The 27,153-nt window shown below is 43.5% G+C and overlaps 2 protein-coding genes across 2 annotated transcripts in view; one reads left to right on the top strand and one right to left on the bottom strand.

The window, feature by feature from the left end:
• DOCK1 (dedicator of cytokinesis 1) overlaps positions 1 to 27,153 on the top strand; it is a 236,396-nt gene that overhangs the window by 63,892 nt on the left and 145,351 nt on the right. The gene's annotated exons all lie outside the window — the stretch shown is intronic.
• INSYN2A (inhibitory synaptic factor 2A) lies at positions 1,156 to 26,728 on the bottom strand. Its single transcript, XM_062496029.1, has 3 exons — positions 25,575 to 26,728; positions 10,214 to 10,285; positions 1,156 to 1,339 (listed from the first exon to the last, which is right to left on the bottom strand). The coding sequence occupies exons 1-3, from the start codon at positions 26,726 to 26,728 to the stop codon at positions 1,156 to 1,158; spliced, it is 1,410 nt and encodes a 469-aa protein (XP_062352013.1).

The raw sequence follows: 27,153 nt of genomic DNA, 5'->3' as shown, positions 1-27,153 counted from the left end.
CTTAAAGGAAAAGTTGCAGTTTATAAGTCAGAGCAAAATTTTAAGTGCCATGTCAAAAAAAATCCCAAACCAAATTAGGAAAAATCTGATTCCCATCTCTCCCCGAAGTGTTCCAATTACTAAGTACAATTAATAGATTGAGAGATAAATTATAATAAGCTGGGAAACCCATCTGAGAAGCTTAATAAATAAATGAATAAATAGCATTTCCAATTTCAGCTCCTTCCAAGCAGTGCTGCAGCCTCGACATCTCCCGGTGCCTTCCGCAGCAGTGGAGAGGTTTTCCAAAGACTGTTACAAAAAAATACTTAAACCCATGGCAAACACCAACAATCCAGATTGGGATGGGTCTGTTTTGGGGTCGGGTTTTGTTCCTGTGTGGTTGAGACCTTTTCAAGGTGACACTGAGGGGTTGTCCCATGGCCTGGACCCTGTGAGCTAGAGCTGCTTAAAGGCTGGGCCGGATTTTTGGGAGGTTTCTGGGAACTCCCCTGCTGGGGCTGAGCAGCAGCGTGGCTCTTGTGGTGGTGAGGACACAGCTAAACCAGAAATGATGTTGAAATGTGAGAGCTTGGTTGGGTCTACATCGCAGGAAGGCAGAGAACACACCACAGTCACATCTCGGAGATCAGCGCGGCCTCGGGCCACGGGAAAAATTGTGCTTTGTCCAGGAATTCTGTGCTGAAAACTGCACTCCCCGATCAACATGGAGCTGTAAAACTCAACACCACTGCAAACGTGAGGCTTGCTTCTTGTTCTTCCCCCCCCCTCGTTGTTGTCCAGAGACAACAAGCCAGAGCCCCGCAGGCTTTCCCCATTGCCATGGGAGCAGGATCCTGGTGTAACGGGTCGGAGCGCGCCTCTTTGCATCCAACAAGGAGGGGGGAAACAGTTTGACTTTCCCATCTTTGTCCAAATTTCCGTTCGGGTTTTCCATCCCATGCTGGCAAAGTGGAAGTGGGCAGGGGCTTCCCCAAGCCCTGCTCCTGGGCACGAGTCCATGGCTGCGGAGACCTTTGGGTGCTCAGGGTGGGAGCTGCGCGCTGCCCTGGGCCAGGACGCTCCTCCTTCCACCAAGATCCCGGCAGAGATGATGGACAGAGCTCCAAACATTTGTCAAAGAAGGCTTTAAACTCCACACGTCATGGACTGGGGTTAAAGGAACCAGAGTTTCCATCTTCCGTGCTTTTTTGATTCAGTTTTGGATTTTTGCTTGGGAGTAGAGGAGTAGCTCTCCTGAGAATAAGGCAAAGGTGCAACCTGAGTTTCCTCAATAGGATGAAGTTTTCTCAAAACTGGCTGTAGCTTATCTTCTTGCTGTTTAAAATCCAGTTCCACACTAGAAATAGGAAGAGAAAAGCACTCATTAATTATGATACCGAAAACAATTTAATTAACCCAATGTCTAAGTGCCTAATTTATGAAAGTCAAATGAAAAAAAATGGAAAGGGGAAGTTCAAAAAAGGGGCATACTACGAAAGAAAAATAGGAATGGGATTATTCAGCTTTTCCCTGGTGTTGAGGATGATCTTGAGGAAGTGGGAAGTAACTGAACACTAGAAATACAACTTTTTTTTGGTGGAGAAATGATTTTTTGAGAACTTCCAGGCTCAGCTCTCCCTTCTGGGAGGTCAGGGTGGCAGCCAGGCATCCTTGTTCTTTGGGAAAAGCTGAAGGCTTGGCCAAAAACAAGGAGGCTGTCCCAGAAATCCTTTACCTGAGCTGTTCCTTGCCACTTTTACCATGGAAAAGGTCAAGTTTGTGTTGCATGTATAGACTCATGTACATGTGTGGGATAAATAGATACATTAAAAAGCAGTTCTCCTTTCTAGTGCATCCTTGCCTTCAGAAAATAGGCTGAAGCTGTAAAATCCCTGTCCTGAATTCCAAACACTGTCAGCTACACAATCCTTCCAGCAATTAAGAACCACAATTGGGATGAAATTCCAACCCTTATTTGAGCTTTGTGCAGGAGAGCATTTTGAGGCCACTTATAAACCAAAGGAGCCACAGTGTAAAATGGAGCAGAAATCCTGTCTGAGGGTGGAAACTGAATTTTGGACCCTCAGAAATGCCCTGGAACTTGGTGGGTTCATTTGTCCACATTCTGCACTGAGGCTGTTCCTGTCTTGTATGGAATATTTGGGGTTGGAAGGGACCTTTGAAGGGTATCTGATCCAACCCTGTGGCAGTGGAGCCTCTGGATATCAGAGGATGAACTTGAAAGGGTGAAATTTTGGGAATTTAGACACTTGGATTAATTTATTTCTTCCCTCTCCCCCTCCACTGCAGAGCTGCTTTTTTTACTGTCTGCTTTCATCATTATATAAATAAGAAATTATCATTCCTGGGTTTGAGTTCACTTTTAATTGGGATTAAATATGGTTTCTGAGGTATTTCTGCTATTTCTTGTTTGGAGTGAACCATAGAGAAGTGAGATCTGATTCCCCAGGCCTCATCCAAAAAGTGATTATTTTAAACTTTGGTTTAAGAAGGAGAGCAAGGATATGGCACAGAACACCTGCAGCCATTTCAGAGGGAATCCTGCAACAGAATCATTGAGGTTGGAAAAGACCTCCAAGATTTCCAAGGGGAAATTTGGGTGGCTTCACTTTCCACAGGGTTTGTAAACTGAGCACAGATTTTCATCTAAACCCATTGCTGCTTTAGCTGGGGTTCATTTTCCTGTTGGGAATCAGAGATGCTGAGAGAAGGATAAGGAGAATTTTGTGCTTTGTTTTTTTTAAGAGCTGATGATTCTGCCTACAAGGACCTCAGAAAGGGTTGCTGGAAAGGTGTGAGGTCTTTTTGCATCTGGCTGTGCCTAATTTGGTGTTTGGTTTAAGTGTAAATCCATTTTTAGCAAAAGCTTCAGCATTTCATTGATTAGGATAAACTTCTCAGCAGCAGAGAAGAGAAATACATTAGGTAAGAATTCAGATAGAGTATTTTACCCATCGCTGTGTTTTTAATGAATCAAAAGCCATTCCAAATCAAAGATAATTTTAAAAAAACTCAGCTCAGTGCTGGAAGTGTGGAATGGTGAATTTTCAGGAGGCAGCTGTATTGATGCAGAAGCACATTCCAAACCTACTAATTAAGATCCCTCCTTGTTAATGGAAAAACAATGTTGTCTTCACTGATTACATGTTCTTTGTGCAATGTAGCTGGCAAAAAATAGTTGGTTAGAGAAGTCCAGCATGAATTCAGTGGTGAGATGTGGGTATCAGCTCGTTAGGAACGTCCCAGCACAGGAGCTGTGTCAGTGGGACACAGAAACTCTTGGAATGAGGGAGGTGCTTCTCAAAGAGCTCACTAAATCTTGTTTAAAGTGCAGCATTTAGCATGTATTGTATCTGCTTTTTTTCTCAGTGTTAAATTTTTTGGGGTTAAAAAAAAAAAAAAAATGGCCTTTCAGCTCTGGCATTGCCAGAGTTCATTTTTACTCCTTTCCAGGAGTATTCTTGCAGGGAGGCTCTTAAGAGCTGCTGGAAATTCTGTAAAAAATGAAATTGTTATAAAACCCCTTTGCTGAAGAGAGTAATTTTTTATATAATCAATTTCTATTAAAGGTAGACTTCAAGAGAAAAAAAAGCATCTTAGTTCTGGTCCATCTGACAAGCCCAGTGTTACTGCCTCTTGCTGCTGCAGCACAGATCAGCTTTCAGCTCTTCACATCCAAGGGCAATGTTTTGCTTCTGAAGGGTGTAAAGAGGCTGAAGGAAAAACATTTGTGTTACTTCAGCATTCAGAACTGTAAATTTTGCAGGATAACTGACTGGTGTCTATCAGCATCAATTTATCCAGCATTGGAGGTGTTTCAATGGAATTGCTCCATGGGGCAAATTATTTGATTGCAAACTTAGGCTTTAATGTTTCGTTTGTGCTGCAAAAATAAGACAAAAACCTGATTAAAAGAAAAATAAAGTAACTTTTTAACAATATTGAACTCTTTAATTTTCTATCAGTCATATGAAATACTTCCAGTCATCATCAGTGACAGATTCCCAGAAAGGTTTGGGTTGGAAAGGACCTTCAGGATCATCCAGTTCCAACCTTCCACTATCCCAGGTTGCTCCAGGCCCCATCCAGCCTTGCCTTGGCCACTTCCAGGGATTAAATGCAGCAAATATTCCATATTTGTAGGACTCCTTGATATTTTTGTTATGGAGCTGCATTCCTGAGCTTGATTCTGTCACCTGTCACAGCTCTGCCAATCCTCTTTTGCTCGGTGCTATTTCTGTCCCCTCAGCATCTCTAGGTGTCCTCTCTCCAAATGACCTTTTCCTGAAATATCCTCCCTGCCATGTGCCTCTTTTCACTTTCAAACTTGGATTTTGTCCCTTAAGCCTGCCCATAATAACTCCGTTAACTTAATTTTCCAGGACTCTCCTGTTCTCCTGGCATTACACACAGAGATGGGAATTATTTGCTTCAGAAGCATTTTTTCTTTAATAATATAATCATATTTTTTAATAGACTGACAGTTCTGAACAAGCCCTACAGAAACAAGAAATTAATCTTAAGTATTATTTAATAGCACAAACCTTGGCCTGACACACCTGGTCAGGACATCCTAAAGCTTTACTTCCCTACGTATTGTTAAATATTGTTACATTTGAGCACCGAGACAGAGTTTTTCCATGTTTAATGCCTATCCCAGATTCTTTTTCCAAACAGAGGGGCTGTTTTGTTCAACAACTACAAGCAGTAAAATTCTATTTGTGATAAGGATTTCAGTGTTTCCTCCCCAGAATCACTACAGACTCACAAGGTTTGCCACCAAAACTTCCCATTTTAGGGCAGTTGCCTGTGTATCAGTGCTGTCCTTCCCAGGTATTTTGGGCCAAATAAAATCAACTGGCAGCCCTTGGACCATTTTATTCTGACACCATCCTCACAGGGAAGGATTTTTTTTCCCAATATCCCACCCATCCCTGCCCTCTGGCAGTGGGAAGCCATTCCCTGTGTCCTGTCCCTCCATCCCTTTCCAGCTCTCCTGGAGTCCCTTTAGGGGACCTGAGGCATTGATGTGATGAATTTTCTGGTTTTGGCTTTCTGGTTTAGACAGTGTATGTTAATGAGTTCACTTCTGTGTGCAGGCAGCAGTGAAGCTTTTCTAATTTAGTTGCTAAATGAGGGATTGAAAGCAGAATTTGAGGAGTGAGAACCATTGGGATTAAACATATGGACTGTGGGAGGGTATGGAGCAACAAGCTCTGAGATATGGATGGATTTTCTTATTTTCTAGCACAGTCACACGTTGTTGCCATGAATCATTTTAAGGTTTTAGCTGCTCATGGTCTGTTGGTTACTGGAGAATTGCTGAATCAGAGAAATCCGAGTTCAGGATGGAGTTGCTGAGGGATTTATCAGAGAAATCACGGAATCACAGAATGGTTTGGATTGGAAGGGACCTTAAAGCTCATCCTATTCCATCCCCTTGGGCAGGGACACCTCCCACTGTCCCAGCTGCTCCAACCCCAATGTCCAACCTGGCCTTGGGCACTGCCAGGGATCCAGGGGCAGCCACAGCAAATCTGGGAATTCCATCCCAGCCCCTCCTCCCCACCCTCCCAGGGAACAATTCCTAATTGCCAAAATCCCATCCATCCCTGCCCTCTGGCAGTGGGAATCCGTTCCCTGTGTCCTGTCCCTTCAGTCTCTCTCCATCTGTGTTGCAGCTCCTTGAGGCACTGGAAGGGACAATGAGGTCACCCCAAAGCTTCTCCTTTCCAGCTGAACAATCCCAATTCTCCCAGCCCTTCCCTGCAGCAGAGCTGCTCCATCCCTCAGATCATCCTGGTTCCTGCTCTGGACTCATTCCAGCAGCTCCACATCCTCCACTTGGCTCTTCACACCTCCAAGGCTGCACAGGCTCTGGGCAGATTTTTCCTCTTTCTGCCTCCAGGAAAATCCTTTTTCCTTGCCCTCCAGGTGAGCCCCTCAGGTGACACCTGAATTTCCCTTTTCATCCTCAAATCCTGCAGGCACTCCGAGCAGCTGAACCCTGGGCATTAAGCAGGAAGGTGAAGCAGGAATTAGAGAATTCCACAGTGTCTCCTTGTGGGTCACATTAATTGGATGACACAGCATTAGTGCTTCACATCCTGGAAAAACCGGGATCCAGATAAGCACGAATCACTTGAAAATGAGCTTAAATGCACTCCCCAGCAATCTCTGCTACATTTCCTGTTTCAGCCCAAAAATCAGCCCAGCCTGGGATCCAAAGCACTGCCAGCATTCAGAGCCTTTGAGATCCATTGTTTTTCCAATAAGCATCTTATAGTCCAGAGATAAGATGAAAAAAGGTAAATTAATTAATGTGGGTAGGAAATAAAAAGGTGATGAAAATTGCTATTCTCAGCATTGAACCACCTGATTCTCTGACACTGCTGCTATCCTAGAGATTGATGCCTTATGCTCACTTTTTATTGCAACATTTGTTAATTTGAATAATTAGTATTTAAATATGTAACCTTTAAAAGTGAACTTCTTCCATGTGAGCTCTGTGCTGCCTGGTTAGCTTTTATCCCCATATTTTAACCTGTTCCACCTTTTGTACTGGATTATATTTTATAAATTCTAATAATTTATTATCGGCTGCATAGTGAGAGTCCACCTTAAATTAAAGCAACAACAGCAGCATAAATCAACATTTTAAAGGTATAAAAAGTAGCCAAATTAATGGTTGAGACAGCTTTGAGTGATTTTTTGCCCCTCCCCCCCAAGGAACTACAATAGTGGAGTGTTGAATTGTTTTCCTTCCAAGTCAGACATTGGGATTTCACCTCCTAAAAGTTTCCTTCCAGACACTGAAATTTCCTTGTGAAAACTGTTGGAAATTCCTGACGTTTTTTCCTAAAGGGAAGTCCAGCAGGAATTCCACAAGATGCTCCTTCCCAGAAATAATTTGTGCTAAATGCCTGAGAATAATACACAAAATATTCAAGAGAAGCCCCATTTTTTCCTGCAGATTCCTGCTCAAGGATTAACATTCACGTGGGGTGGGAAATTAAACAGGAGCAGAAAGGGCAGGTCTAGGAAAAGATAATTACAGAGTAAAACAGACTGGGAAACACTGAGTCCACCTGGGTTTGGGGATTTTCAGAATTGCTACCATTTCTGCATTTCAATGCAATTCCTTCTTTAACAGCAAGATTTTACTGCACTGTAAAAACAGCATACTTACTGCAATATACAGAATTTTTCTTTAAATACTTCGGTGTCTAAATTGACTTTATCTTGGCAATACCCCCTGATAAAATTTCTGTCTTTAAAAGTGTCCATGGTGCATCAACATCAGGCAGAAATTTGTGTTGTGTTTGTAGTAGATGACTTGGGAAGTGTTCTGTGACCTCATGGTTTTTGAAACTGCTGGATAAAATGATAAAGTGGTTGGGGTTTTTTTACAATTTAATCACATTTTTGGCTTCTGTTTCAAATTCTGCCTGAACATGGCTACAAAGAGTATTTTTTACTAACACTTTAAAGGCTGTGGCTGCTCTGGTGCAGTGAGAGAAGGTATCTGTAATTCCTGGGTCTGGTGTTCAAAGTTCCTGAAGATACTGCAGAAATAAGCAGAATTTTGAGGAAAATTGAATATCCAAATGAGGATATCTTTCTTTTCCTCCTGATTTTCAAAGCAGCTTCAGGTTTTGCTAATCTGTCTTTTTGATACTGTTTAATATTTGATCAGTTTCCTATTTATTTAAAAAAAAACCAAGAAAGCAACCTGGTTCTCCTTTTTTTTAGTACTAAGAAATATTTCTTCTTCTCAATATAAAAAGAAAATAATATAAAATAGATTTTTAATCCTAACAAAAAATTAAATTTTATCTGCAAAATAACTGTATTCCCAAAAGGCTCTTCTTAGAATTCCTACTGTCAGCATTGATATTTTGGATGCTAAAAACCCTTTAAAGCACAGCAGGGTTTTTTGTTGCCTTCTCCACTGTCTCTGGCTATATCAATACTCTAAAATTCATTCTGAGGGGGAAGAATTTAATTCCATGAATTTCTACCTCCTCACTTGTGCTCTACCTGACACTGCAGGATGCACTTGGGTAACTTAATCATTCCTTTAAGATGCTGTTTGAAAATAAAGATTTATTTGAAACAGCTGTAAATTTTTATTTTTTTTCCCAGTGTTACAGTGTTCAAAATAGGATCAAATCCCAAAAAACCCACACAGTCAGTTAAGGCAAAATGAAGGATTTATCTTTAAATATTGATTTATCCCATAAGGGCATTATTTATGTATATTTTAAGTCTCTCCTATGTTAATTGGGAAAAAAGAGCTCAAGACTAAGAACTGACAGGTCCGGTGCACTCCAGAACTCGGGGATTTCTGGCACCTTGAAGAGTTTGAAGTGCTATTCCTAAAAGCTGTTTCACCCTAAAGAGAGCTCAGGTCCCTCCCTGCAGCATTTTCCATACAAGCCCTTGGCAAAGGATTCAATCCCAGCCTGAGTCAGGAGCTGCTGCCCTTTTCCCAGAGGTGCCAGGACCTTGTGGAGGGGCTGAAGTTCCTACAGGACATCCCATGAATTCCAGGTTTATCCCTTCTGCCTCATCGTGTCTCCATCATCCCCTTCTCTGTGCTTCCCCTGTTTGGCTGCAGGTTTCAGATTTCTTGCCTGCAGCACAAATTCTCCTAAACTGGCACAAAGCTGAGCTGGTTTTTGCTCAGACATCTCCTTCAAACATGGCTTGAGGCAAATATCCGAATTTCAGGTGGGAATGGGGAGCTGGACCTGCCCATTCCACCCTCTCTGAGCAGGAAAATTCTCTCAGCCTGTTTTTCTGGAGTCATTTCATTTATTTGGAGTGCAAGAATAGAAGCTGGAAGTTTCCTTAACTTGAAATCCACGGAGTAGAAATGAAGATTTGCAAAAATTTCTAATTGGATTTTTTTTTTCCTAGCTAATGAAACAAGGAGAATTCCCTGATGGAATTGTGGTGTGTTGAACCTCCAGGCTGCTCTGAGCCAGGAATTGCACAGGAAAAGGGAGGCATAGGAGGCTTTGGGTGTTTCTGTGCTCCTGAACTTGGCTGTAAAGGAAGAATAAATATAATAATTGGTTCCTGCCCCTGTACAGAGCCCTGTTGTGGTCAGTTGTAAGGTGGAGCTGGAGGTTTCCATCCTTTTTTCCTTTATTTCTATGCAGTGAAGAGAAAATTGATAAATAAATAGCTCCAGTTCTTCTGTCTAAAGCTGACTGAGCAGAGAATTAAGAAGTGAGAGGGGAAATCCTACAGTGGTGCCTTCAGTTGAGTTTCTGTCTTCACTGGAATTGTCATTTTTGTGCATTTTCATTTGTGCTGCACTGCCTGATTTGCTGAAACCCTGGGACACGTTTGTGTTCACCTCACCTGAAACGCCTGCAAACAGCCAGGGGTTTTTTTGGGACTCCAGAGGAGGAGGAGGAGAATGAAGCTGTCACTGTGAAACCTCATCAGCCTCATGACTGCTTCACCTCATGCCCAATGCCTGCTATTCCTTCACTGGATGTGCCAAAAAAAAAAAAAAAAAAGTAATAAAAGCCTGGGTAGGAATGTCAGTAGGAATGTCAGTTTATAAAATCAGAAAATTATTTGGGATGGGAGGGATTTTAAAGCTGATCTCATTCCAGCCCCTGGGCAGGGACACCTTCCACCATCACAGGCTGCTCCAGCCTGGCCTTGCACAATTCCAGGATCCAGGGGATCCACAGCTGCTCTGGGCACCCTGTGCCAGGGCCTGCCCACCCTCCCAGGGAACAGTTCCTGCCCAAATATCCAGCCTTGGAACATCCAGCATCCAGGAACATCCAGCCCTGATTTTACTCTAAAGCTGTACCTGGTTCTCTTTGCTTTACAAACTCTCTCTCCAAATGACTTCCCAAGTCCAGCTGTTACTGCCATAAAAATAAATCTAAAGTAGATTAGTAGTAAAGTGTATAAAAGTAAATTTGAAGTCGAGTTGCTCAGAAAGTCCTGAATACCTCCAGGAAATGAAAACCAAAGCTCACACCTTGTAACACTTCCCGTGCCACAGCTCTGCTGCCCACAATCATCTCTGTGATCCACACTTACACAGGAGTTGAATTTTCTGACTTCAGTGGAGTTAAATTTCTGGTGTGTGATTGAGTCCCTGAGGCTGCATTAGGGACTGGATCATTGGTTTCTCCCAGGAAAAAAGAAAAAGGGAGTATTGGTATTTTTAACCTACCTGTAGATAATACATGCACTGTTCCTGCATGTGTCACAATTGGCCGTGTCCTGACCGGTCCGATAGGAAAGCCTGCAAAGACAAGAGCATGAAATCAGTAAAAAAAAAAAAAGTTATTTATTTTAACAAGTTTTAGCCTTCCATGACCATTTTCATAATAAGCAGAATTTTAGGATTTTTTTTTTTTTTACTTTGAATATTGAATACAAAAACCCAGACATTGGGAAAATAGCATAAAAAATGGCATATTCATCTTAAATTGAGAAATTACTTCTTTGGGGTGGATTAATATTTTCTTCACTTTCACTCTAAGCAAACTCTGGGCATTAAGCAATAAATCAAAACACATAATCCATTATATCAGGAGGAGTGTACAGACTATAATAATGCAAAATAGGATCTGTTTAGGAATTTTGTGCCTCACTGTGAGGTCTGAAGATGTTCATGTGTAAAAAAGGAAGAAAATGCCTTTGAAATGACATTTCCTGTGCTCCCTCAGCCTGCAGCTGTGCTTTGTCACACTCTGGTTTGAAATCTCTTGCAGCAGTGACTTCTCATTTGCCTGTGCTTGTCTCTGCCGTGGTCACTTTTAATTAAAAAGGGGTTTTTAAGGTATGCTTGTACTTTTTTATCCATAGAAATTTCATTAAACTAAACATATTTCACTAAAATAGAACGGTTGCCTGTGAACATGAATGTTCTGGCATGCAGATGAGTTAAAAGTGAAAATTGTTAACTTGGTATTTGTGCGCCGGTACTTAAATTTTTATGCGTAAAATCACAAATTTAGACTCCAAGTTGATTTCAGTTTGTTACATACAAGTGCTGGCAACATTTCTTCAAATTTGTTTTTAGAAGAAGTGGGGAAATAATTTTGGAGTGGGGGGATATTTGTGGAACCTGGGAGATGTGGTAGATGCAGTCAGGATTCCTTCAGGGAATGAGGCTGTGCCCTCAAGCCCAGGCAGTTCAGCTGATTTTCCTGCAATTATTCAGAGGCATCTTTGCCCCTGCCCTGTCCTTGCAGGGACAGAGTTCCTCTGCTGCCCTGACAATGAGCAAAAACCAAAACTCCAGCATCTGGGGGGAAAAAAAACAAAAAAAAAAACCAAACTTATTTTTTACCTGACAGAATATCCAGCCTACGCAGTATCGAGTGTTAATGGGAAATTCTGCACCAACTGTTTGATGTGCCTGTCCCCAAGATGAAAAATCAGCGTTTCGGAGGTGCTGCAGGCTGTTTGTGTAGCTCAGGAAATGATCAGCAGGGCCTGTGTCACTTTTCTTCATGATTTTAAGGATTATGTGTGGCTGGGGTGGTGGCACAGCCAAAGGCTCGGGGGCTGTGGCTGCAGCCCTTGGCACTGTGGTGGCACCGACAGAAGTTCGTAAGAGAGTGAATTCCTTCTCAGAGTAAAACGCAGTAAAAGTGGAGGTCTTGCTGTTCTACATGGTGGCTGTTACTTGGCCTCAAAATTGCTTTTTAATCAGAGGAACATGCTCAGATTACCAGCATTTCTGATTTCTAACATCACTCAAAAGCCACATCACGGAGCCTTGAAATGGTTTGGGTGGGAAGGGACCTCGAATCCCACCCTGTGCCACCCCTGCCATGGCAGGGACACCTCCCACTGTCCCAGGTGCTCCAACCCCAGTGTCCAACCTGGCCTTGGGCACTGCCAGGGATCCAGGGGCAGCCACAGCAAATCTGGGAATTCCATCCCAGCCTCTCATTACCATCACAGGAAACAATTCCTTCCCAAAATCCCATCTAATCCTGTTGTCATTTTCCCAACCTGGAAAATGAAATTTAAGATAAATTTGGGGTAGGAGGTAATGTAAAAGTGGATTTTTATTGAAGGCTTTCAGGGGCAGTTATGGAAAGATATCTACAGTCTTCCCTCACAGTGGTGAGTACATTTGAATAGGTTTTAGGAAATTAGCATAACTGATGAAAGTGCTAATTAGGAGGACAGGTGGTGATGCAGTTTTCTCTAGGTTAAAGTCCCTTTTCTGGAGGTAGGCACTAAGCTGCATTTTGTCCATGAAATGTATCTTGAAGAGTTGTTCTCAGCCTTGCTAGCTGAGAAAACCAACAGTAGGAAGAACCAAGATAGGGACAGGGGTCTTGTATTTCTCAGGGCTTGGAGCTCTGCAATTTGTGCTGGCTTTTTGTCTAGGGAGAAGTTCATGGAAAACTACTTGGAAAATTAGCCATTAATATCAGCTCCAAATATATGTGCAGAGAATACAGAGAACATAGGAAAAGAAAAAAGGCAAAAGCCAAAATGGAGAGGAATTCATACAAAGCAAAATGTCCGTTTGGTTTGCTCTTCCCTATGGGAAAAAACCCCAGCCCTGGCTGGTATTTGCACTTACCCTAAAAGAAGCAATTCCTGATTTTAATTCCCTTTCTTCAAATCTTTCAGAAGCTGACATTCAAGTTGTCCCTACTGTGAACCTGAGACTTGTAAAATGTTTTGTTTTTGTTGTTTTTTTTTTTTTTTTTTTTTTTCCAAACTATGGATCAGCTCCTAAAAGCCCTAACTAAAGATCCAACATTTAAAGTCTACAGATGAGTTGGGGAAGGCCTTAATTTACTGAGGACATGAAGATCAGTCGATAGCTGCCTTCAGAGGGATGTGGCTCTGCTCTTTATAGGTAAAGCCATAAACACTCTGTGCTGGTGCCAGCTTGGTTTGGTTTTTTTTTTTTTGTTTAAAGTTTTTTTCCAGTTGGGACATTTTCATTCATCTTTGTAGCCCTGCAAACACCTGGAACTGGATATCTTTAAGATCCCTCCCATCCCAAACCATTGTGTGATTTGATGGGGCTTTAAATGCACAATAATTCCAGATTTCTATATACTTTAAAACATATTTGCTGGTGTAGGGCTGACTTGTTAAGCTGATGAAAATGGTCCTTGGATGTCAGTATTTAAAAATTAGAAGACTTTTGGATGATGAGTTTTAAATCCTGATTTCTAAACTGTCACATTCAGCTCTGCTTGGTTTTAGCATCTTTGCAATTCTCAGTCTTTACTGGTTATAGTGGTACATTCATTTTCTAGTTGGATTTAATTCTTGATTAAATTTCCTTAAAGCGTTTTTTTTTCCTTACTGAGTATTTTTACCTTTTCAGAGATGATTCTTGCATCTTTTTCATTATTTTCTTCTTTGAATGATCCTGTTAGAATTCCCTGAAAGCCCCAAGAACACTCCGTGGTGTCCCAGTGTTTGGTTTCCATCTGGCAGTTTCAGAGCTTTTTAGCCAGGACTAAATTATATGAGTGTTAGAACAGCATAAATTCAATTACTCCTATAAAAATTAAACTCCTCATGAAAGAATTCTGTTGTTGATACCTCAGGGCTTTGGACTTCTACTTTCTTGTTTTCACATAATTATCTACACAAACACTTGCATGGAATTTGTCTCCTTCACTCCAGCAAGCATTTCACTACTGGCACAACATTTCCATGCAGATTTGAGGCAATGGGGTTGATTTTCAGTGCAGACTTCCTGAAAAACAGAGTTTCCATTACTTTTAACTCCTAGGAATGATCTGAGAGCAGAGTTCTAGGTGATGATGCTTTCCTGTGCCAGTGTTTTGAGCAAGCTGCATTTTTTCCTTCCTCCTAAAAATAATTTGGAAAGTATTCCAGTGTAGGAGACAGACCAAAAACTTTGTCCTTCATTAGTAAACCAGGTGTTATTTTTGGTAAAAATAAATTCTATCAAATGTCAAGTCTTTGACAAAGCAAAGTTTCCTACAGAAAATCTGTTGCCTTTTTAGAGAAGTGAAAGTTGGCTTTGGCCTGGGGGTTATTATCCCAGGGGTTATTATTATTATTATTATTATTATTATTATTATAATTATTATCCCAGGGGTTATTCCTGGAATTTCAGATTATTTTGGATGTGATGTGTTCTGATGTCCACTGAGGAGGAGCTGTTCTCCAGAGCTTCATCCTTTGTACCTCAGGTCCTGGGTTTTCTGTTGTTGTGTGGATGTGCAGAGCTTGGCAGTCATGGAATCCCAGAATCCCAGACTGGTTTGGGTTGGAATGGACCTTAAATCCCATAAAATTCCACGGGCAGGGACACCTCCCACTATGCCAGGCTGCTCCAAGCTCTGTCCAGCCTGGCCTTGAAGCTCCTGGAGCAAGGATGGATGTAGGTGAGTTCAGTTTCCCTGTCTGCATCTCCCCTCGGAAAGGAGATCTCCAGTTTTTCCACACAGTTTTCCATAATATTTTCAGGAGAGTTTCACTTTCTGGCAGAGTTGTTTTTTTTGGTTTTTTTTAGCATTCTGGGCACCACCTGAGCTTAACCTCAATTAACACTCCCAAGTATTAAGATATCATAATGAAGAACAGCCATTTTGCTGACACGAACTGGCAGGAACTAAGAATAGGCTGCAGTTTTCAGAGCAGCCTAAGGGAATTACACTCTCTAAATCCCTGTGAAACACAACTTGTGCACCTGCTGGAGGCTTTTTAAAAAAAAATCGACTTTGACATCAAAATCTTTGCATTTGAGTGGTTTCTTTTTGCTTGTAGAAGAGAGATCCCATTGAGCTGGGAGAGCTTAGATCTGTGTATGCTGATTTTTTTTTTTTAATGGGCATCTATTAAAAGCAAAGAAAAGAACACTAGAAGTGATTTAGAAGGATTGATCCATTGGATCTGGATGTCCTCCCTTCTCTGCTGGGAGTCAGGGAATACTTCATATTAATTGGGTGCCCTTAATGGCAGGATTTTCCAGAAGTGGCTGTGATGGGGACAGAGCAGGATGATCCTGATGCTCCTCACACTTTTGATGGATTATCACCAGCAAGGAGGATGAACAGACTTCAAGAATATTTGTTTTGGTTGATGTTTGTTATTTAAATGTAATGAAACAAATGATCTTAAGCAGGCAGTGAGCCTTTGAAGTGTGTTTGAAGTGACAGTTCTGGCCTTGCTCAGAGGAAGTGCAAGCCCTGCTTCTCCTGAAGTCTTTGTGTTAATTGGAGTTGTTTTATTATTTCCTAGAGCTGCTGGGACAGTTCATGACACAGCTGATTAAACCTACTGATCCCAGAATCCCAGAGTAGTTTGGGTTGGAAAGGATCTTAAAACCCACCCAGTTCCACCCCCTGCCATGGGAACACCTTCCACAGACCAGGCTGCTCCAAGCCCCATCCAACCTGGCCTAGTGTTGCCCATCTTTACAGAAAAATGCTTTAAAAATCAACAGTTGGGTGGAGAACTTCTCAAAATCTTTGTTTCCCACTGTAAAGTATTACAGAACTGATAATTCCAGTAACTGTCCTTCAAGAGAAAATTGGCATTATTATGATGAGCATAATCTGCCTTTTGGCACAACAAAATGACTCCACTTTGTCACGAGAGCTTTAGTTGTCCTTACGACTTGAGTAAGTCATTTTTCAGCCACGTAAAATGCAGAAAAATCTCTTGTATATCTTTTGCATCTTATTTTAGGTTAAAATAAATCCTCCTTAGCCCTAGAGGTTTATTCTGCCCTAGGAAAGATGTACCACTTTAGTTCAGTGGGAAACTCATACAAATACGTTTGTATCAGCTAAAGCAGGTTTTTAGTGGATGAAAACCTCTGGTTCCTTTAAGAACTTCAGATTCTTCCCCCAAAACCAGGTCTGGGCAGGTCCAAACCACCTTGGGCCAGCCTTTGGCTCCTGTAAAGGTGTTCTGAAAAGTCACTTTCGAGTGGAAAATTTGTTGTAACCTTTTTGCTGCTGTGTGTTCCTGAAGTTGATAATTACCAATTAGCAGCTTGCTTTTAGAGATGATAAAAATCAGGATGGATGTTGTGCTTCCAGGAATTAACCTCGAGGCTCTTCCTGATGCAAACAGGGATTTGCTCAGTGTGTTTCAGGGTCTGCTGTGCTTGGGTTATTTTTGGTTTTCCTCCTAAGTATTTTTTTCTATTTTCCATGGTTTTGTTTTCTGTTTTCCCTGTTTCCCTTTGTTTTGTTTTCCCCTGGGAGCGCTCAGAGGTCACACAGGTCTAAGTGATCCCAGATTTTGTGCTCCCTGGATGGTTTTCTAACTAAAGATTAACTAAACCATCATGAAAACAGTTTTCCTCTCTCCAGAGCTCATCTCATTGCACCCTCTGCCCTGGACAGGGAGAACTTCCACAATGCCAGGCTGCTCCAAGCCCCATCCAAGCTGACACTCCCACACTGAACACTCTTCTCTCTTTTTATTTCTAGGCTGATACTATTGATTTGGCTTCTGAAAAAAATCCTTTGCCATGTACAGGAACTCAATGGTGGGATTTTTCAGACTCTTTCCAAGACAGTGGTTTGTCTTTTGCAGCATCCTGACAGTTGGAAGCAGATGACTGATTTGCTTTTTGAGGTATTTGCACTGTGGGCGTACAGCACGACTCCCACAACAGCAATTCAAGTGCTTTCACCCTGGAAATACATTTTGTATTATACCCAGGTTAGTCAGGGAGTGGGTTTTTTTCATAAATATATATTTTAATAGGACTGTTGAGTTATTTAAAAAGAAAAAACACATTGAGAATGAAGAGAATTAAAATATATTTCAAGTGCAGTCACAAAATCTTACAGGAATTAGGTGTGTACAAGGTCAAAGATCTCAATATTTGTGCCATTCTTGTGTCATCAGAAAAATCAGGAGGATAATGAAAATGCCAGCTTGTGGTGTTAATTCAGGGAATTTGCTCTGGTGGAACAGCAGCTGCAATGCTGCTGTGTAATTCTTAGGCCTGGCACTTCCAGCAGGTTTTCTGGGAGCACATTCCAGTAGTGAGGCTGGGATGAGTTCTGTCCCTTCCCCCTTCATCCCAAATGTCCCTGCTGTGGTTTCCCCTGATGGAGGATTGCAGACTGGATTTGGGGTCACTGCCTGCATGCCCAGAGCCTCCTGAGCCAGCAGCTCCTCAGCAGATCTGCTGCACCCCCATCCTTCCCTGCAGCTTCCAGTGCTCCTCTTCCCACTTCCCACAGCTCTTACACACCCAAACCCAGGGAATTTTATATTTAATTCCTTGTGTTTACCTTTTGGGAGCAGCTGGGGTGATGTGTTAAATGGTGGAAATCCTTGTGCCCTCACAGCTCCTGCTGCTCCCACCCTGAGCTGAAGAGTTCCTCCTACTGAAACACAACCTGGCATTCTGCTTGGCTTGGATTCTGCACTGAGGCTGCTCCCAGGAATTGTTTCTGAGAGAAATCAAAACCTGTGGTATTATTTCATCATTTTGCTGTGATTAAGATTTCAGTGCTAGCTCAAATACCCATTGTGCATTATATCTCTAAGCCTACCCTGGCCTCAAATAATAACTGCCTCGGCCAGACTTGCTTAAAATTCCAAATGTTGTGCAGTGGCATAAAATTAAAAGAGGGAGGAGAAATGCTGGCCACTGCTCCTGGTGTTTGTTGGAGCCAGTGCTTGGTGTTCCAGGAGAGCCTGGACGTGGCACTCAGGGCTCTGGGCTGGTGACAAGGTGGGGATCAGGCACAGCTTGGACTTCATGGTCCTGGAGGTCTTTTCCCACCTAAATGATTCTGGGATTCTGTACTTGTAAAAAGGATGGGAAAACGTATGGAGATAAAACCAAAAAACCAGCAGGAAGGATCATGGAAGCTCTGAACTCTGCCTGTTGCAGCCTGAGCAGGTCCCAGTACTTTGTGTTCTCTCATTTCCTCGGATAATGGGAATTTGAGGAGAATCCACACGCCAGGAGTGTGGCAATAGCTTGGCTTTTGTCTACAGTTCCAGGTCCTATCACTGGAATTTCTTTGGAGCTTGTGTGGATGACAATAAAGTAAACAAATCTCTTATTTATCAAAGAAATTACTTAACTCACTCCAGGTTCAAACCATTCGAGAGGGGAAACTTCCTTATTAATTCCAAAATACCTCTGCTGGCCTCTGCAATCCAGCCTCTCATCCTGAGGAGTTACTGGACCACAGCTTCTATGGCTTTAAACTGAAAAAAGGGTTGATGGAGATGGGATATCAGGGAGGAATTGTTCCCTGGGAGACCCCGGCACAGGGTGCCCAGAGCAGCTGTGGATCCCCTGGATCCCTGGCAGTGCCCAAGGCCAGGTTGGACATTGGGGTTGGAGCAGCCTGGCACAGTGGGAGGTGTCCCTGCCATGGCAGGGGTGGGAATGGGATGGGCTTGAAGATCCTTTCCAACACAAACCATTCTGGGATTCTCCAGTACTGGAATCAAGGGGAAAAAAATGCCAGTGTTCCCCCATACAGCTGTGTTTGTCCTCTTCTGGTTGGTTCATGCAGTGAGTAATGGGGTGGAGATTGTCCCCCATCATCATCATCATCATCATCATCCTCATCATCATCCTATTAGGAAAAGAGGTCCAGACACAGTTGGCAATGTTTGGAGGGATTTCCAGCCTCTCTTGGAATGGCAGTTTTCCTTCCTAGTTGACCTGGAGCAGCGATCCCTCCATGACACACCAAAATCATCACAACAAAGCATCACAAAAAGCTTGGAATTGTCCCAGTTTCACTTAAGTATTTTACTAACTGCTGTTTAACATGGAAAAAAGGGTTCCATGGCAGGGAATTACTCATCCAGCTTCACAATTCCTCAGTTTTGGCAAAGCTCAAAGCAAAACCTCTAAGAGCTGTGGGAGAGCGTGGGCACAGCAGTTTTGTTCAGGTGTGAGTGAGAACACTTCCACCAGCAGTGACCCAGAGGTGGGATCAGGGAGCATGGACACATCCATGCCTGGGAAGTCCTCATTTCAGTTTTCCTCAGGCCACAGATCCCTGCATGTGTGGGTTAGGAGGGACCTTAAAGATCATCTCATTCCACCCCCCAGGTACCTGAACCCAGCTCAGGTCTCCATCATCTCCCAGTTTTTCACCTTCAATTCCCTAAATGTGCTGCACAGGAGCTTTTTTAAGCCTGTCCCAGATCTGAAACCCGGGGTAGCTGGGGCCTCTGCAGTTTAAAACCAAAGCTCTCCTGTCTTCAGACAAGTCTTTTTCCTCTGTTTTTGCCATTCTTCCTCAGTCAGGATGAGAGATAATTGTACCTTTGTGCAAGCACAGGGGCTCAGAAGGAGGTGTCAATTAGAAATCAGTTGTTTCATCTCCTGGTGAAGGAACAGCAGTGAAAAATTTAACGCTGTAAAGCTCATTTTGGTCCCATTTTTACAGGCTCGTGCCTCTGCATTCTGATACTGCCAGCAGCAAACTGCAGTTATTAAAGGATTATCCTAATTGTGAAAACTTGATAATTCCTTACCTTCAGCCATCCTAGTTTTTATAAAAAAGACTGATTTAGCAGGAAAACTCTCCTTGCAAGTGTATGATTTGGGCAGCTTGGTGACTTTGGGAAGCTTCTGATCCATGGTAATTCCTATGGATATATTTAGCAAAAACATGGTTTGCTTACACTTGTTTTAAGTCTTTCATTAATAGACTGCATCAGTGTTTCCAGATTTGAATTGTGGGGATTTGCTTTTATTGCTCTTGGTGTCCCTGCAGCCAATCTGCTGGAAAAGTCCTGAACCTTAATTTCACTTTGAAGCTGCTGATCCCAGGCTGGAGCAGGGAGGTGTTGTGGGGAATTTCTGCTGGGTTTTAAAGTCCAGTTAATAGCAACCAGATAGAAATCAAATTTTTCTGAGTATTTCAAATGCATTTCCATTGAATTGTGCCCATACAGTATATGCAGATAAAAAGCTGGACTACATTAGCAAAATAAGTTCTGTTTTCTGAGATTCAGAACATTCCTAGTGGCATTTTTTGGGAGAAAACAGAGTAATAATACCAAGTAACTCTGCTAAAAAGATTATTCCATTTTTTAAATGTTCATTCCACATTCTGGTTGTTGTTAAATGTTGACTTTCCCTTTTTTTTTTTTTTTCCTTTCCCTCATTTCCTTGCTGAAAGCCTCCCACCACTCTATTCCTCACAAAGCATTGACAGAAAGTGTTTCTGACAGCAGGGTTATTTAAGAGCTCTCTATCTTCCATGTTATAGGACCAAGGTACTCTGAATTATTACACATTAATGGTGCAGGATGTCTGTGAACTGTGAGACTTTGCCCTTTTTATCCACTCTGACAATCTGATCTGAAATTTGGATTATCAGCTCCAGAATAAATGTGTCCAACTCTAATCAAAAATCCTATCAAAAGTATAAATCTCATCGTGGTTTGAAGGCCTGTGGCATACTGTGCTCTGAGATACTCCTGGTACCTGCCTTTGGAGATCCAACTCCAGAGGGGTTTTAGGGAGCTAATTCAGGAAAAAAATGGAATGTGAGGTTAAAAAATGGAATGTGAGGTTAAAAAAATGGAATTTGAGCTTAAAACTCAGGTGATGCTGGATTTTTTTTTTCTTTTTACCTTCAGTGATACTGGATCTTTCAGTGATCAGTCTTATATCATCAGCTTTCATTGTTTGGCTGGTTTGGGAATTTTTTACGTTAAGAGAATTTTAGGTAGGAGGAGTCAAGGGGATCCCATGGACTGGCAGCAGGTACTGGAATAACCTCTGTGGAATTTTGGAGTATAATGGAATGGTTCCAGTGGTGAGGTGTCAGTGTGCTCCAGCTGTGCGTGAGGGAGCAGGAAAAGGCTGGTTCAGAGCTTGGAAAAACAAATTTCTCATGGTGAGGGCAGGGAAATGGACTTTTGGTGTCTCAGTACTGCTCCTGCTTTGGGTTGAGCGAGCAGCACTCAACCATCACTGGCCCAAGCATCACAAGATCTACAAAGCTCTGATTCGTGCAAAAATTGCTCCTTTTCCTTGACTAAGGAAGATGCATGCAAAGAGATTTCCTGGCCCTGCCTCAGGAAGGTGGATTGTTGCAGTTTGCGAGGCGGTTGGGTGCATCTGTGTTTGGGCATGATCTGTAAATGATGCACTCCCCAAAATACAGCAGCTCCAGTGAGAGAAGAGAGGGAAGAGTTTAGGAGGTGTCTTCGGGGATAATGAAATGAGCGTGAGCATTTCAGAGGTGATTCCGGGCAGAATGGATGGGTATGAAAAGGTCACAGCAGGAAATAAAGGCACTGATCCCAGCCCTCTTCCCAAGCTGTTCTTACAGTGTCCCAAAACCTGGAGTCACTCACAATATGTCACAACTTGTGCATCCCAGATGCAATTTGCTGTATTCTTTGTGCTTTTCATGTATTTATTTCTAGTAAGCTGTCTTGTGTAGTTAAGCTTATCTATTGCTTCCCTCCATTTTTCTCTTAGAAATGATCCTGTTACGCCTTCCCTTTGCCAGGGCTCTAATTGAAAAAAAGCAAAACAAAACCAGCGAGGGGGGGAAATCCCAATCCAAGCCCTATGCTGTCATTTCCTGCAGCTGGCACATCACTCCCGAAGGCTCTGCTCCTGTAAACTCTTCTAAGCTTCCTTTTCTCCAGGTGTGCAATAAGGAACTCCAGCTTGGAAGGTGAGGGGGGATGGACAGCAGGGGCTGGTCCTGCCTTGATTTGCTCTGTCTCCTTGGTCTGCTCTGAACAGCTGGGCTGGCTCCTGAAAGGGAGCAGAGCAAACAACCCAGGCAATAATTGCTTTGGCTCCCTGACTTTGATTAGCCATCACTGCTGAGCAGGAGGATCGCTTTGGGTGACCTTGAGGACCAGGGCTGCTCAGGCAGGACTTGGGTGAGGATGCTCCCTGCTCTGCTCTTCCCTTGGGTGCCAACCTCCGTCCAGACACACAATACGGGCTTGTTTTCTGCTCACAAATGAGAATGTGAGGCACAAAAATCCCTTGGTCATTGAAAAACGTGCAGTGACATTTAAATTCCATCCATGACAAGGTGTTCTCTCGAAGCCTCTTCAAAGGAGTTTGTTGAGAGCTCTTTAAATTCCTGAACCACTGCTGACTAATAGAGGAATATAAATGAGCTCTGAAACAGGTTCATTTAACTCTTGTCTAATGTGTAGCATTTGGCCTGGCAGAGTCAAAATACTGTGGCTTGTTTTTGTGTGGCAAATTGAGCACTTTGTTTATTAAAATTGCTGATTTGTTGTATAATGAGGAGGGCCCAGATTACTGTTCCTTCCACGGGAAGGATTTAAAGGGCAGGTCACTGCTGTTCTCCAGCAGCAAAGTAATTCTGATTATGTGCTCGTCTTCTGTTCTGTATTTCACTGATCTTCATTAGCCAGGTTTTAGAATGATTAACTTGCATTTTGCTTGCAGTCCTGTCAGCCTTAGTGATGCTCCACACATTTGGCTTCCTAAATTCTCCATCTGAACACAGACCAGTATGTCAGTGAAGTGAGATTGCTGATAATTTATCAGCATAAAACCAGACCATAAAGCTGAGTTTGTGTTGTAAAGCTGCACCCTGCATCATGTAATATTCAATGCTTTTTTTTTAACTCTGAGCTGGGACTCTTAATTGAAGCTGCAGCTCTGCACTTCCTTCATGCATGACTTAAGGCATCCAGCAATGTTTGCTGGGATGTAATTTGCTTTTTTTTTTGTAGAAGCTTCCACAGAGAGAGGTAGACAGCCATTTTGCCAAAGATTTAGTAAATAACGATGCACATAATACAGAATTTTCATGTCCTTTGATACTGGGAGGGGGATCACAGTTTTTGTGTTTCTCCTCTTGCTCCAGTGGCTTTCCCCTTCCCTTCAAGCAGAGTTGAGTGCTGGCTGTTGTTGCTAATTGCAGATGATGGAGCACTGACATTTTCAAAAGCACACATAGATGATAGGCACCCAAAGGATGAGACTGCTGCCTTCAGAGATGCTGCTACAATTCTGCTGGCATCGACTCATTTAGTGATGAATTGCAGTAATAGCAGTTCAGGACCTACAGCATATTAGTGAAAATGAATCCACTGAGCACCAGTCCCACAGCACTGCAACGGCACTTAAAGAACACTGATTTCCTTAAAGGCAGAAAAATCTGATTAAGAAATTCAGTTGGGGCTTTGTTTTTTGCTTCTGGTGGGTTTTTTTCTTTATATTTTTTTTATTCTTTTACCAGCAGTGTATTACTTGTATTTGTTTCTTCTAGTGTTTTATTCTAAGGAATTTAATGCACATCAGTAAAGCAGGTGAGTTTCCATAAACACAAAACATTTCTTACTGTTCAACCAACGGAAGATGCTACAATAAACAGTAGAACTGCTTTAATTTCTTGATCTAAACTGACCTAAAACCTGGTTAAAGCAGGAAAGGAAAAGCTCAACATGGTGGCACTGAGGAGGTACGTAATAGTTTACACAGGCAAAGATGTTGTAGGATGAATGCAGCAACTGGCAAGAATTACTCTAATAAAAGGATGGGGCTGCCTATTATTGCAGGAGTTGTGTAATTTGAGGGAGCTGGGGATAAAGACAGGCTTTGTGTTAATGATGTGTTGGTATTTGCAGGAGAACAGAGTGTTCTCCCAGCTCTGGAGAGAGGGATCACTGCAGAGATCCCGAGCACAAAGCTGTGCAGTCTCCTTCCAAATCATCCAACAGCCACAAAATCAGAGGGGTCTGGAATGCAGGGACTGGAAAATATGCGAGTGTGCATCTCTCTTCTGTCCTGCCCTCTCCATCTCGGCACCCTCCACGTCTGGGACGTGTCTGGAGCACGTGCAGGAGCAGCTGGAAGTGGCTCCAAGTAGAAAGCAGTGCTGATAAACAGGCTCCTCTTGGTAAATGGAGTCTTGTAAACTCCAGCACACGGGTCTGAGTGTGTAAGAGGCTGTAAAGATACTCCAAACTGGGATTTATGGATCATTTCACCATTTTAGGGCTAGTACAGCTTTGTGAGGCTGACAGCTGCAGAGGATTTGAAGACAATCTTGGAAAGTTTGGCCAAGATCTTTGTGCCAAGGGCAGGGGTACACTCCTAACGTTGGCTGCTCTGTCAGGGCAGTCACAAATCTGTGTTTGCTGCACCTGTGGCTGTACTAACTTTGTGAAGGGATGAAATGTGGATATGTAATTGTATGGAGGGAGCAGAGTATTTATAGCAGGTGACTCTGGGGTGATGTGGGTGTTTGTGCACTCAGGGTTCTCGATGAGCAGGTGATGAGTTATGATGATGAAATAGTTTTCTGTATTTTGTGATTTGTAAAGCATCTTGGCACTTCTTGCCAAAGCTCCTGCGGTTTCTCTAAGCTAAGAAAATCAGGGGAGTTCTTTTTCTGAATAATAATTTAAAAAAAAAATTGAATTTTAGAATAGTTTAAGTTGGAAAAGATTTTTAAGATCACTGAAACCTGTGTGGCTTTCAGGTAGGCCAAGAAACATCTCAATCTGAATATCCATGACTTGATAAGGTCCTTGATATAGATAAGGATATAAATAAGAATATAACCAGCTGTAAAATAAACTAAAAACACAAGGGATGTGTTAACAGCAGGATCCAACTAAGATGACTTTTTATTGCCAGACATTTTGAGTTTAAAGATTCACATGGTTTCCACTTTCCTAAAGAAATTTAAATTAAAGATGTACCTTTCTGACTCAAACAAAAGCAGGTGCTTCTTAAAGTACCACGAGCTGCTGGTTTCTTAATTTTAAAGTCCTGATTTCCTAATTTTAAAGTCTCTTCTGGCAAATTGTGATTTAATTACGGAAGTATTTCAAAACACACGAACAGCACACGTACATTTTGAGGTACGTTCACTGAATAAAGATGAGTGAACTAAGGTGAGTCAGTCTGCAAAATATTTGTTAAAAGATGGGTAGAACTGTCCAGGTAAAGACTAAAGGTTGTACTGAGTTACAGTTCCAGTATTTTTAATGCCTTATGGATTGATTTAAATAATGAAAGTTGGGGATAAACACAGTTTGGTTTCTTTCTGCTTGGGTTTGTTTGGTTTAGAGCTGTGTGAAAGCTCTAAAGACTTTGATACTCAAAAGTTTTCATTTACTTTCCTTCTGAAAGAAATGCCACGAAAAGTTCTGGTGAAAGGAAACCAGACGAGATTCATTCGCCATTAAGGGAATTATATTAGGAGTTGTAATAATATCCCTTAATCTTAAAAAGGTAAGTCTCTTACAGAATTAAGGTTTTGCTGCTGCTTTTCATGCCGTGTGAGGAATTATGGCTAACGCAAGTTGCTGATGTGAAAACATCCTGACTTAATCCTGTTTGGAGAGCGGCTCGTTCTGCGCTCCTTAGAAGAAGCACAAGAAGATGTATTACGGGCCCTTTGTTAAATAATTACTTCATTACTCCCTGGGACTGCCAGATAGCAATCTGAAGACTGCTGGCAGGTTCCTCCTACAGCAGCAGAGCTCCGTGCGAGGAGCGCCGCGTGAGCAGCGGCGGGAGCGCGTTGGCGTCGGCAAACTCAAGGCGGAAAAGACATTTCAGCGAGCTCAAACTCATCAAAAAGGCTTCTACTCACCCTTCCCTGTGAGCTTCTCCCTTCTCTAGCTCCTGTATAACACCCAACAACACTTTGATGGTCTCCTGACTAGAGCTGATCAGGTTCTCCATCATCTGAAGCTGCGCTTTCAAGTCCACAACTTCGGTGTGAGGCACGATTTGTTGGCATTCCTGGCTCACGGCCACGGCCGTCCGGCAGGGCAGGCCCTCCCCCACGGGCGCCACGTTGACCTGCAGGCTCTGGTCACTGCATTCGGGGACCGGGCACTGCACCCGCGCCGCACACGCTCGGGCGTCTCCGGCCGGGGGCTGCACCCCGTTCAGCTGCACCGTCCTCTTGTCGTCCTCCTCGGGGCACGGCCCCCAGTCGCCCAGGCCGGGCAGGTCGGGCCGCGAGGCCGGCAGGTAAACCGTGGCCACTTCGGTTTTGAAGACCCTCCCGTGGAGGGGCTGGGCGGCCTCGTCGCTCCCCAGCCGCGCCGCCGCCGCCCCTCTGCCCCGGCCGGGCGGCCTCGCCGGCTCCTCCTCGCCGGGCTCGGCCAAGTCGGGCGGAGGAGGAGGCTCTTTGGGAGAACTGTGCAAATCGCTGCTTTTCCAGGCCTCGGCGCCGTCGTCGTGCGCGGCGCGCTCGGAGATGTGGGAGATGAACTCGGCCGCGTGCAGGCTGCCGGCCTTCCCGCCCCACGCCGCGGCCTCGCCCGAGCCCCGGCCTTCCCTGTCCTTCACCTCGAGCAGGAACCCGTTGTTCTCGCTCGGTAACGTGTCCACAGTCGAGGCGCTTTTCAGAATATTCCCTTTTTTCCGGTCCAGAGGGAAGGTCTGGTAGCACTTTTTGAGATCAGGGGAAGTCTGGACTCCCGTGCTCTTGGTGACGTTGGGGATGGACCTGCGGGCGGGCACCGTCATGTACTTGCGATAAGCCGTCTTGTAGGAGATGGCCTTGGCCTCCCTCTTGTCGGGGTCCTGCGTGGAGGACGTGGAGAGCTGCTTGTCCCTCTGCTCGTTCTGGGCCTCGCAGATATCCTTGAACCTCACCTGGAGGGCTTTGTTCCGTTTCTTGATCTGCCGGTTGGGATCCAGCGCGTATTTCATCTCCAGCGCCAGGGAAGCCGCGGGCTCGACGTCGCTGTCCGAGGCGGTGAGTAAGCATTTGCTGGGCTCCTTACTCACCATGGTGCCTGCAGCCAAAAACAGTGCAAAAAGCCTCAAGTTACAGCAGAAATGTTCCTTTCCCCCCCCCCGAGTTTTTTGCAGTATTTCAGCCGCATTCCTGTGAGCCAGCTGAAATGGCTGCGACTCGCGACCGATGCGCTCGATTGTGTCGAGTCGCGGCCCTTGGTGGTTTTCTGGAGATGTGTATCTTAATCATGCTTTTTATCTTGATCTGTTATGAGTACCTGCTCCTCAGGGAGGAGGTTTCCCAGTGCCAGAAGTTTTTCCACGGCTATTTTGCCAGGCTAGGACCGTGGCTGTCATCCCAGGGCTTCCCAGGAAGCCAGTCCTCCAGATTTACCTGGTGGTTAGTACAAGCTACAGGGAGAGTGAAAACCAAGTGTCTCTGTCCAAGTGAAGAAAAGCTGAGAGCTCTGCCCACCCTT

Source organism: Cinclus cinclus, chromosome 7 (genome assembly GCF_963662255.1).
Source record: "Cinclus cinclus chromosome 7, bCinCin1.1, whole genome shotgun sequence".
Taxonomy (NCBI): Eukaryota; Metazoa; Chordata; class Aves; order Passeriformes; family Cinclidae; genus Cinclus; species Cinclus cinclus.
Note: the sequence above shows the minus strand (reverse complement) of the source record. Positions and strands in the feature narration are given on the sequence as shown.

What these genes read in the sequence shown, in the direction of transcription:
- INSYN2A (XM_062496029.1), bottom strand. Translation starts at nt 26,728, where the DNA reads ATGGTGAGTAAGGAGCCCAGCAAATGCTTACTCACCGCCTCGGACAGC. An exon ending in GGAGAAGCTCACAGGGAAGG is followed by an intron (nt 10,286 to 25,574) that starts GTGAGTAGAAGC and finishes TTGTCTTTGCAG; the next exon opens with GCTTTCCTATCGGACCGGTC. An exon ending in AGTGCATGTATTATCTACAG is followed by an intron (nt 1,340 to 10,213) that starts GTAGGTTAAAAA and finishes TCCTATTTCTAG; the next exon opens with TGTGGAACTGGATTTTAAAC.